Source organism: Atta cephalotes (genome assembly GCF_000143395.1).
Source record: "Atta cephalotes unplaced genomic scaffold scaffold00003, whole genome shotgun sequence".
Classification (NCBI taxonomy): domain Eukaryota; kingdom Metazoa; phylum Arthropoda; class Insecta; order Hymenoptera; family Formicidae; genus Atta; species Atta cephalotes.
In genome coordinates, this window is record NW_012130067.1 from 8,178,688 (window position 1) to 8,192,052 (window position 13,365).

Consider the following 13,365-nt stretch of genomic DNA (forward strand, 5'->3'; position numbering starts at 1 on the left):
ACGTAACACACGACGACGTACTACTACTACACACACACACACACACACACACACACACACACACACACACACACACACACACACACACACACACACACGCACGCACGCACGCACGCACGACACGACACGCACGCACACACACACACACACACACACACACACGCGACATACATATGAAGGATGATTCTGCTCAAGTATTTCAAAATTTAGTTAGATACAGATCTGAAAATTGTTTTGTTAGATTATCAAAATAATTATGTAAGACACTCAAACTGATTATTGGCCTGTTGAGATTTTTTGCAACATTGCTCATTACGCTTGAAATTCCTACGTAATTATTTTGATGGTCCAATAAAATTAATTTCAGATCTGTATTTAGCATTTACAGACATTTGTTTCAGCAAATCGTTCTTTTCGTACGCATTGATACATATATTAATGTATACAGTAGTACGAAAAATTTTCGGCATTTTTAAGTAATTTTCTTAAGTTGCTTGGATAAAAAATCTTTACATATAAATATCTAGTATAATACTTGATTGAAACTTAATATTGACGTCTAATTTAAACTGAAAAACAATTTGATAACAGTTATTGTAAAATTATATATTGGTCGGAAATTTTTGGCAATCATTGTATACATATAAGTCAATCATATATTAATATATTAATATGTATATAAGTTATTTTATGTAGATATACAGATGCAAATGTAGATATTTTTTCCTTGAAGAAAAAGCGAGAATCGACGGACCGATGTGTAATACGCGACGTGGGTACAGTAACGTTACAGGCAGGAGAACGAGAAACGTAATTATCGGCACTTGGTCACTGATGAGATGATTGGTTGTCACATTAGCGCAACGCGTGGGAGGATCGGGGTGCTCATGGATTCGTGGTTCGCTCGTATATTATAGGTACATGCAAGGGGCCGAAGCCCTCCTCGAACGATTTTACGCGGCGAAATCGCTGAACATTCGGCGCCTTGAACATTGCGAAATCTCGCCTGAAATTTTTTTATATTTACATCGCCCGTTTGTGTGCTCCCGGTGGCGAAGCTAGACAGCGGAACGCTGCGGAAAAGTAAAAGTGCCGCTTTCGTTTGACGAGTTTCGCGCAGCGAAAGGGTAACGCACGTTTTCCTGCGATCAAGCGACATTATAATTAGAACAGTCATTTACCTAAAAAAAATTTAAGGTGTCGTAAGATTAGATATCCGTTATAAAATGAAATATCTCAAAAATGAACATGAAGATGATTACTTCTTCTAAAATTAATCCTTAATATACAAAGTATAATGTATTACGATGATTCAGTTACTAATGTCGCGTCATATATTGAACAAACTTGTTTCTAGTTTTTCGAAATGATTTGCAAATGATGATAAAGATTTATCTCGTATAAGTAATATATATATAATAAGATGAAAAAATAAAATCGTAATATTGATTCGTTTTAGATATATGAACAACCGTTTTTATTTACCGTTACCTAGCTCGACTGTTGCATTATTAGCAAAGGCTCGGTGTGACGCTTAGAAAGTCTCTTCTAATCACTCTAATCATTCGAACAGATATAACTTGTGTCCATTATACATCTCTAGCTAGCATCTCTTAGAATCTTCTCGCGAAGATGATTTAATTTGCAAATTATGTGGGTTAGTTGTTTGAGATATTAAGCGGTAAAATACCTAACCGTTTCTATCTTTGAAAAGGATTTTTTACGCAGCCTAGATCTCAGAATCATTTGTTTTATCGACTCAATAGGGCTTTATACACATATGATTTACGTGTCATTGACATCACTACGTATTGTTACATTGATATCGCATTTACACATGTATGCATGTGTAAGTGCCTTCGTAAGGCAATTTCGTATCAAATCAGGTGTCTAATAATAAAAATTTGACATTGTTTGTTCGTATAAACTACTAACCTATGAATTACAATTTCGTAAGTACAGATTGTAGAGCTTTTATATCAAGCAAATGTTGCCGCGACATTAATAGCTCTAGATGCCATATATATTGGACGAAGAAATGACACAGAAGATTTCAACTTTAAAAGCTTTCCATTTTTCTCACTATAATTTTTACCTCACAGACACGTAATTATATTATTAATGCGTAATATAAATACTTTAATTCTGGGAAAGGATTTTTAAATCTGTAAAAAAAAGAAGTTGCGACACAAAAATTATTGTGTTTAGTCAGTAAAATAGATGACTTATTTAGGACGGCTCAAAGTTCTCACAAAGGACAATCGATAAATTTTCGCAGAAATTTTGCTTGTTGAGAGTCTCGCAGAAAAAAAGATATAGTGGTAACAATTATATTATTGGTGACAGTTATACAAATTTCATATTATGTAGAATTAATTCTCATAATTGAATGAATCACATTAATATATAGTTTTTGCAACTATAAATTAATTTATAGTTGCATTTATAAGTTCATTCAACTATATACATTAACTCTACGTATAAAGCTTGTATAGTTATTTATACTGGATATCCGATAAGTTTTGACAAGCGCTCGTGTGTATATAGAATGAATTAAACTCAGTCGAATCTTCTACCATTTTACAATTTTCGCAATAATTAACCAGATATTAATTACTAAAAATCGCTGAATAAGATATTAATTACTAAAAATTGCCGAATATTGATTTTCAATAATTTTTTATTCAAATACTATCAAATTTAGAAAAATAGCAAAAGACAAAAATTGTTTATTTTCTTTTCATAAAGGTCTGAAAATTTTTCGGAATTTTTAATAACATATTTTCCTCATGTCGGTAAAAATAGTCACCAATAAGAAAATGCAGTAAAAAGTTGATAAAAAATTTTGAAAAAATTCTTAGAATTCTATGAGAAGAAAATAAACAATTTTTGTATCTTGCTGTTTTTCTGTAAAGTTGATAGTATTTGAATAAAAAATTATTGAAAACCAATATTCGGCAATTTTTAGTAATATCTTGTTAACTATTGCGAAAATTGCAAAATGGTACAGGACTTTTCGACTCAGTTTAATCCGCTCTATCTATACAAGAGCGCTTTGTCAAAACTTCGGAACTTGTATAATTGCTATCATTATGTTTCTGAATGTACATAGAGGATTGTAAATAGATTGTAAATGAAAATGAATGTACAAACGAAAGTTGGTGACAGACGTAGTCTGTCAATTAAATATCTCTTGGGACACTCTTATCATGTATTATTAAAAATATTATGTCATTTACATTTCGATAATATTGTAATTCCATCAACCAGAGAGTATTCCGACTTTTCAGCTTATTTCGTTCATTGCCTTCCTGTTTAAGTGGTATTGATGGAGAACAGATAAGTAGCGATAATCTCATCCTTACAATAATCAGCGTGAACAATCATATCGATATTAGTCAGAAGTGTTAACGACACACGTTGATGAAACACGTACGGAGAGAAAGAGGAGAGAGAGAGAGGAGGGGGTGAAATTAGAAAGGAAAATTTTTCTTGTAAAAGAGAAAAAATTCAGAGGACCTGGCTTTCGCTTAGATATCCGTCCTCCTTTTTCCATCAGGCACGTAATTCAATGTATCCACGAGCACGAGGGCGAACAGGTATTTAGGACATACGCCGTTAGCTCCAGAAAATGCATTAACTCGCTGACGCACGCGCAACATACGTTCGTGTACTGTAAATGCGTTAAATTGGGTCATTTCAGAGCAACAGCTCATGCTCGATGATGTGCCACGATTCTTCGTATACTTGTGTGCGTGCCTGATAGGTCGTGTATTCTTTATTAGGGCCTCGTGTTATTTTAGCATTAATCCTTAAATTACCGATGATTTATCCTCTTGAAGAGCATGATAAGAGCTGTAGATTTTTACGTTCATTGACAGCTATTTAAAGAGCGATTGTAAAAAAAGATTAAAAAGATTTTTTTTTTTAGTTTTTTTACAGTTCTTTGAGTCAGCAATTTAAATCTTCTAAAAGATTTTTAATCGATTGGTCAAAGATATTTCAAGAAAGATCGTTTATCGCAATATTTTCCACATTCATTATTACACACACACACACACACACACACGCGCGCGCGCGCGCGCGCGCGCACATATTTCTAATAAATCTTAAAATTTCACAAAGTAGAGCTTAAAATTAATTTAAATCTGGAAGAAATGATTTTATTTATTTTTTTTGCAGCTTGTTACAATATAATCTTTAGAAAGACCTTTTTATTTCATCGTTCACAATTCCAGAGTCATTAAGTGTGTCAAGGCGCATTAAATTGATATACAATTCAACATTACTGATGTTAATAAGTGTCTTGTAGACTAGTAAAGCAGTAAATTAATGTACTCACTAGATCTGCAAGATGAATGACTCTTAATATTAAACTGATTATACAAGATGGCCTTTGGGAAATTGGTGAAACTGAATGACTGCTGTTATTTTGTAACGATTGGACAAAGTAAAATGAGTTAAACATTATTCTTCAAAAGAATGATTGTCAATCCATTTTTATATTTATTTTTTAAATATATATATATATATATATATATAAATTTGCTAATAAAAACGGATTTCTTTTACTGTACAGTGTTTAATTCATCGCCACAATGAGAAAAATGTTTTGGTTATGTCAACAAGAAGTATATCAACAATACAAACAAAGTGCATTGTGATCATACTAATCAGAATTCTGATTATCATAATTGAATTGAGTTATCTTGAGTAGAATATTTGATAGATTCAACTATAAGTATCGGATTTATATTTTTTTGATTAAAACTATTTAATTTCTAATTTATGTAATCAAATTTTGTTTCCCATGCTTTTATCGTCACAAAATACACAGCTACTTAGTTTCAGTAACTTTCTGATGATCATCCGTAGATATGAAACCGAGTAACCACGTCGGTCGCTTATCATTTACTGTCGCCGCTCGAATAGTTTTGATCAATCTGGCGAAACAAGCCGGTGAAACCGAACACGAGACAGCCTCTTTATTAGTCCTTTCACTTGGTGACCTGATTTTTCGCTCCGTCATCAAGTGGTAGTTCAATAAGACCTATATCAAGTACATAGTACTAAAAATATCTGATATCTATTCAACAGGTGTTCGAGAGTGTCAATGTACTCACGAAGTAATCCGCGACGGATACAAATCGCAATAGAATACTTTAAAGTCAAGCCGTTGCATTCTCGTGAACGTAAAACGATGGGTCACGCAAAGGCGTTAATCGTCTTATCCAAATCACGAAAGCACTTGTAAATTATTCTCAATAACTATATTTCCGCTGCTGTTCTCAATAAAACAGCAGCATTAATTCTTAATGATTTGGTCAAATGGTTGTATTAAGAGTTGCATTGGCATTGTCAATTTGATTGACTTATTAATAGATAAATTCAATTTGAGATTAATACAATCCTGAAACATGAATGTATATTCGATAGATTATCTTAAGCTCGTATCAGCTTTGAATTGAAATTATAGAGAAATTATGCATTCTCGGAAAAAAATTGTTAATTATAATTGGCTTATTTTGAGCCAACATAAAATATAACTGTGTACAAATTTTATCCTATACAAGTGATACATGTATACGTTTCGACCACTAGTTTGGGTTTTCTTCAGAATCATATAATAATTAAACGAATGCAAAATTAATGATAATAAAATGATAATGAAATTGAATCTTACAAAACGTTATATTCGGATCGAAATTCTTTTTTGTAGCGAATGTTGGATTGAATGGTAGTAATGTTATTGCGTATCTCTCATATATTTGTCTATTTACATCATTGCATTAAATTGCCAAATTTATTATTATTAAACATTGAATTATTGTAATATTGTATTGTATTGTAATATTATATTATTGCTTATAATTAGAGAGAAATTATTATTTTTCAAAATTTACATGAAAATGTTATATAGAACATATATTGAAGATATTGACCTACATAAATATTTTCAGATGGGTATCTAACTAAATTTCTATAGATACATCAATGAAACCGTTGTGTAATATCCAAAAACTCTTGTAATTGATTTCTCTTTTTTTCTCGATTTGTCTACCCTTTAAGTTATCAATCGACTAATACTTTCCTAAAGTCCTTAGAAATCTTTCTTTTCATGGATAGATCTTCACACGCGATGGGTAGATTAGCACGATCCTCTGTTACTTTTTGTTACCTCAATGTAGCTTTGAGCTCAACGTTGGACTATTAGATCGGATTATACCTCGTATATCAAGTTTGCACACGCATACGTCATTTACTCCAAGATTTGCACGAAAAATACCGTAATTAGAGCTAATTACAATTAGTCTTTACGCTCTCAAACCGGTGTGCTGCCCGGTGTCGATTCGGAAAAGCAATGAGCGGAAATATATATTGAAGAAAAGGATTTTTTTTCTCTCATTTCTTCTTCTACAATTTTCTCTTTTAATATATAAAATCGTGGAGAATCTGCGACGGTGGCATCGGCAGATGTACGTCTCGTTTCTCGCGCTCCACACAAAGGAGTGTCTATGTCTCTAGCTAATCCGCCTCGTGAAACTCGATATCTCACGCATGACGACAACTTGTGTGTAGGGAGCTTATAAGTATTCCGAGTGTCGTTCGCGAGCCATTATGTCATCCTCTTATATCGAGCAATTCCCGTACAATACTCGCGATTGGATACTTGGTGTGACGAACTCGACTTAATAATAATTGTTCATAGCTTATGCTCTCTTTATTTTGCATATTATATTAAGAGCCCCATTCTTTAATCCTTAATAAACTTTAACTTATTATCGAACGATTATTCGTTGTGAACAATTTTTCCTTTTCTACAAATACTGACTGCTCATTAATCACACAAAATGGTAACAAAATTGTCGTAAACTTAACAACATCTATCTAACTGCTGTTGAATTTATGACAGTTTTGTCGCTAGTTTGTTATGAAATAAGAAATGTTCTTTACTAACGACAATCGTTCAATAACAATATTGTTAAGAATCATAGAAAAGAGCCCTATAAGATAATTCATTTCTATATATTCAATGTAGATTAACTTTAATCTCGATTTAATTTAGGTACTTTGTATCTTTTTCTAGTTCTAAGTTAAAATTTTTTCTTTTCTAAGAATTAGAAAATGATAACAGCCGGATTATAGCGGATATTAAATAAACATTTTAAATAATGCAGCTAACAATATAATGCCATCAATATAATAAGTGCCGTCGAAATTAATCTAAGGAAACGCAAAATTAATTGCATTAATTTAGGATCCAGTCACATAAATTGCTTAAAGTCGCATAATTTCATTCGTAAAACACAAGATGATCTCAAGTGGAACTCGGGAATCCCGCAGTTTGTAACAAATGATCGTGAACTTCTCACTAAACATAAAAGCTGAATTAGTATTACTTATATAAATGAGTAATCTTTGTGATTTTTATTTTTCTACGATTTCTGGTTAAACAGGGTTTTTCGACTTGTATTCTTATTTTACATTTGTTACATAGCAAATATATAGTGTCTTGTTATTTTTAAAATTGAACATATTAAAATAAATTACAATAAATATAATATATATCTTTTTATATTATATAATTATATATTAATAATTAGTAATTACACACGCCTTTTAAAATTTATCCTGAAAATGTGGGAGTTGCGGTATAATACAATTTAAAGATTTTTACCAATTTTAAGATTTTGCACCTCAGTAAAATCGATCAAACTTATTTTATTACTTTATTGTAGTTTTATTAATGAATGAGAGAAATTTACATTAAAAAATTCTTCGAAATACAATTTTGTCCCATGACTATCATATTTTCAGAGTAGATTCTAAGAAAAAATTCCCTGTATTATTATAATTAATAATGTCTAATTATTTGTAATAAATAATTATTATTGATGTATTTTATTAACATGTATATGTTAGTTTATAATAAATATAATTTTATTATAATACAAAATAAATTTGCGTAACATAATGAAGCAAGTTCTAGACAGGAAAAAAATTCAATTGATTCAAGGATGCTCGTAATATCGCGCAACCTTGTTCCACGTTATATTCGATGAATATTCATTGCAGGACGATTTGTATTCTCATCGCACCTTGCTGTTTTTGCAGACCAAAACGGATGCCGATGTCATCAAGATGATGGCTTACATTCTTATCATCGCTGGTGCTCTCACGTTCATTATCAGTTTTCTTGGGTATTGCGGCGCTATGTTCGAGTCCAGGTGTCTCCTCTGTGTCGTAAGTCCGTTCTGATAAAACACAATAATTCCATCTCGCCTATATGTATGTATGGCACTTGCAGTCTAATGTAAAATCACAGAGATTCACGAAACATATCAAAAAATTACAAATTTTCTCATGTGTTTCTTACATGTTTAGTATCTAAAAATAGAAATATTATACGTTTTTAATTCACATGCAAATAACTTTGAGTCAATAGTGAGTGATAAATACGATTTTTAACAAGAAATTTTATAACGACTTTGCATCTCTTTCAATGTGTACTTTAACACAAAATTAGCAGTCCTGCTGGTTGTAGATATCCAGTAATCGATTAATTTAAAACAGTGCAGACGACATAAAATTTAGCGCTGTTTAATTGTAATAACAATATAATGATATTTTCTCCGTGGTTTTCTTTTTCTCTCATTTATGATGTACATAATAGCGAATACAAAATACTTAATGTTCGTTATTGCTGGTATAATTGAGAGAAGAAATTATTTACAAAATTATCGAAAACATAAAATAAACTTTTTTGAAAATAATGCAATCTTGTCGTGTATTTTCGATTTATTTTCTTATATCTAAAATCACTGCCTTGTTAATAAAATCGGGCGCGAAATCGGGACGAAATTACACAAAAAGGAGAAATCATTTTCTGTGATTACAGTATGGCATTTTAATCTTGGTGGTTTTGATCCTGGAGTGTGTAGTAGTCGGCCTCGCTTTTGGACTTAAAGGAGACGTGCGTATTTATAATTATCATATATGCCCCGCGATTTCTAATTTCTACCAGTGTCGAGCAATTTATCAGTTACATATATTAATGTATATATTTTTTAATAAAATTCACTTTAGTATGAAATTATGCAGGTCGAGAAAGGTACGCAGGACTTCTTGAAGGATACCATCGCTAAGTATTATGCGACCACCAGCGATAAAATTGATACGGTGACAGTCGCGTGGGATGGTATCATGAGTAAGGTAAAGTTACTAATTATAACGATAACATAATTTCGACAAGCTGATACGCGAATTGATCGTACATTGATTCTTCCGGATTTTATGTATTTTGCATGTATAAACGCAATTAATTTGCCAAGTGATTCGCTAACTGCACAGCGCGCAGCACGGGCGGTTTGGTATAAGTGAAAGCTGAATATCTCAGGACGAGTTATCGGCACTCATACCACTTTGTAGTGAAATTGCATATTACAAACGCTCGTCAGAATTTTGTTTTAAGTGTCTTGATAAATTACGGAGAAAATTGATAGGAAAGCAGATAAGTTATATAGAGAAATGTCACAATTTTCTTTTTTAAACTAAAACCAAGAGAAATATCATATAATTATATCGTATAATTATTATAAACACGCTTAATTAAATTGCTAATTTAAATTATTTAAAAAGATAATTTAATTAACGTTTGTATAAATATATGCATAACATTTTTTCCGTTTTTCTTACGGGTCCACGAGGACTCAGTAAATGAAAAAAGAAAAATTTTATCGATCAAAGACAGAAAGACAAAATTGTCTAATATTGATGGAAATATTTGCAGCTCCATTGTTGCGGCATAGAAAATTATCGAGATTTTAGCGAAAATAAGAACTGGACTACAATGGTCGGAAAAATGGTCCCTGATGCCTGCTGTATAAAAGAAAATGACGTTCTGAAGGATTCTACATGTCCAATAAATCCCACCTCGTTTAATACGTACCAAACGGTAAGTTGGGTCTTATTTACATTTTAATTTTTTAACGGCTCTTTTTTATATTATTCTTTTATATATTATGATGTATCTAGCGCTCGAACCGACCAGCATTCTAGGTGTAATTATTTTTGCGAACATATGTCGTATATACATATACGTAGCTGTTCACGTATAACACACTTTCTCCTTGGCAATTTTCTGAGAGTAACTCGACATTGGCATTGCGTGCGTTTATTATAGTTCATCCCATCAGGGTTGAGCAGAACTGTTAAAAAAAAAAAAATTAAACATTGATCTCTTTTTTTTGTATAAAACATATTTTTAATGTTCTACGTATCTCTTTAAACAAAAAGAATCATGTTCAAGACAAAAAATATTTTTTAAAACGTATATTTGTTTATATTCTACATATTAGATATGTATATTAGAGATTTCTTTAGATTTAATTTTATTTCCATATGTAAATTTTCAATAATTAGTAATGTCGATAGTATAGGAAAGGTCCCTATTATGAGATACCGAGTGCATTTTGGGTAAATGCTAGAAGTCTATGGCCAGAATTTAAAAAAATAATAGGTCATTTTGAAGAGAATTTAATAAGCTTTAAGATAATGCTATAAAATTTAATTCAAATTCCATTTTTTTTTTAAATTAAAGAAATGTAAAAAGTGAACAGATTGCAAAAAATTACAACATTTTGTAATTATAATCATATTGTCTCTGAAGATGGCTCAAAAGTGAGCCGAAATGTAAGCGGATTAATTAAAGTTGTTTTGTTAACCGTATTTGCACAAGAATTACCATGCTTGACTCTCATTATTTCCAACCTGTTATATCCAATTATCATATCCATTTTGTGCTTCTAATATGAAATGCCCCTAATATAAAAAATGAGAGAGAAATCAAATAGTAAAACGCAAAATATATCAGCATTGCGACTAAAAAACTTTATTTAATGTATCTTAAATACAAACAAATATAGCTAGGATGCGCGAAAAATGAGTATGCAATACATCATTACACCCAGAAATCATCTTCAGATAGTTCAAATGGAGCATCGCAGAAATAGGCACTCAATGTTTATTCATTGTCCTTTTTATTATTGTACAATGACTTATACTTTAGCAACAATTTTCACTATGGCATGAGAGCATAGGTTATTTCATATTAGAAATACCCTGTATTTCATATTATGATTTCCACAGCTTACGGTTTTACGATCATCAAATCTAACTTCTGTAATTAAGCAATTCAACATATCTCGTATATTTCTATTAATACGATCTTACTCTATCACTATATGAAGAATTTATTGCCAAATATTTATTTATTAAATAATAAACAATGTTTAAAAACTCATCTCAATGAAACTTGAAGACATCTAAAATCTTTTTTTACAATTATTATAGGCATGATCTAATAATGAATTTTCTACTAAACAGTTTTCAATCCAAGAGCAATAAATTCATGATGGAATCAATAGATAGCGTCTATTTAGCAGATAGTATCTAGTTTAGCAGAAACGTCGTTATCTCATATTAGGCGCCTATTTCATAATAGGGGCCTAGACTTTCCTCTATAAATATAATATTGGCAGTGTATTGCATTTATATTGGTTCGATATAGAGGGTGATTGTCCATAGATATTCGAGCAAATACCTTACAATTGGTTGAAATTTAATACGCAAATTTGCACAGCTTTGAATTAACTACAAAGCGTAAAATAAAAAAATAAAATTTTTTTATTTATGATTATTTCGAGTTATGAAGTTCAACGTAGATTTTTTAAAATGGATACCTATAATTTTGGTATATTATAGGAATTATTTACAATCAAAATCATATTTGGTTAAATGCATCGTTTACAAGTTGACATTTTATATCAAAGTAATTAATTGTTAAGTATTTTTGTGGTTTGAAATTTCAAAGAATAAACTAAAAAAATACAAAAACAAACAACAGGTTTTCATGAAACCTCTATTAGTGTATAAGAATTGCTTGAAATTTTGAATATTATGTTCGATACAGCATTCAGCGTGTTACAACTTTTATAATATTTCTCTACGAATCCAAAAAAGTGTATTTATATTAGTATTCTTATTCATTTTTATTCATTTATTCGGATATTGATCAACGTAATTATCGATTACATTATTTTCTGTCATTTAAATCTCATTGTCAGATTGAAACTTTGTAAAAGCGGGGTTTTTTACACTCGAAATTCGCTTTTGAAATACAAGTTCAGGGTTGTCTGACAGACTTGGAAATCCGGGAAAAATCAGGGAAAAATATAAAAAAGTCTTTATATAATCTAAATATAATCTAAATATAAAAAAGAATTTTGAAATTTACTTACAATTTCCTTAAACTGTTCCTATTCTAGATAATTATTATAATTTTTTAAAATTACATTTGATGTTTTTATAGTGAAATATGTTCAAAACTCGCACACTTTAAACGATTTTAATAAAATAATTAAAATTTATATTTTATTAATATGTTTATTTGATCGTTTTTTCATAACTGCATTCTTTTTTCCAATACTAATTTATTTTTTTTTTTGACTTGAATTTGCACCCAAAATTTTAGCTAGCTTTCCTACAATTCTTGACTTTAAATGTGTTAAAATGTGTTAAAAATATATTTTATATTGGAAAATTTTTCATTTTCATCTGGAAAATTTAGAAAAGGGAATTTTAAAATTTATTTTCTGTGGCAATCCTAAAGTTTTAATACACGAAAATTGCCTGAATTTTCAATTCAGTGGCACTGAGATAATTTTTCTCTTTTTTAGGGAGGGGGGGAGGGGGTAAAATTAATTTTGATTGATATGTTGTATAAAAATTGACATACATGATTATTTGATTACATTTGCTTATCTATAGGGTTGCTACAAGGCCATAATGACAGCCATCGAGGAGAATGCAGCAATTGTAATCGGTGTGGCCGCTACCCTAGTCTTCGTCGAGGTCCTGGTGATTATTCTGGCGTTGTACCTAGCCTGCTGCTATTGGCGCCCACAACATGGTAGGCTCGGTGTTAAAGTCATTTACTAAATCCCGGTATTAAGCGTGCATAAGTAACTTACTTATTTCCGCTGAACGATTTCCTCGGCCGTTAGAGACGTCAGCTACTCTATTCATTTACGGTAAAATGTGACCTATTTGACACTTTGCAGTTTATCGATGCGTAGAACCTTCTGGCAAGGAGTAACCTCGAGAGCAGAATGTGCTAAGCTTTCTGCCAGCAGTTCTTTTGAACGCAGTTTCTTTTTCTTTAAGGACTTTGCGAATACCTCGATTGTGTTTATACGTGTTATATTTAATATACGTATATAACACATATAATGTACGTACGCATACATGCATATATATATATATATATATATATATATATATATATATATATATATAACACACACA

The 13,365-nt window shown here is 30.9% G+C and overlaps 1 protein-coding gene across 1 annotated transcript in view; it reads left to right on the top strand.

The window, feature by feature from the left end:
* LOC105625627 (tetraspanin-1) overlaps positions 1 to 13,156 on the top strand; it is an 18,267-nt gene extending 5,111 nt beyond the window's left edge. Inside the window, exons 3-8 of the mRNA XM_012206950.1 lie at positions 8,116 to 8,244; positions 8,900 to 8,974; positions 9,103 to 9,213; positions 9,791 to 9,955; positions 12,829 to 12,970; positions 13,122 to 13,156. Of these exons, the coding sequence (XP_012062340.1) occupies positions 8,116 to 8,244; positions 8,900 to 8,974; positions 9,103 to 9,213; positions 9,791 to 9,955; positions 12,829 to 12,970; positions 13,122 to 13,156 (657 nt within the window). The remainder of the gene's footprint in view (positions 1 to 8,115; positions 8,245 to 8,899; positions 8,975 to 9,102; positions 9,214 to 9,790; positions 9,956 to 12,828; positions 12,971 to 13,121) is intronic.
* The last annotated feature ends 209 nt before the right edge of the window (positions 13,157 to 13,365 follow it).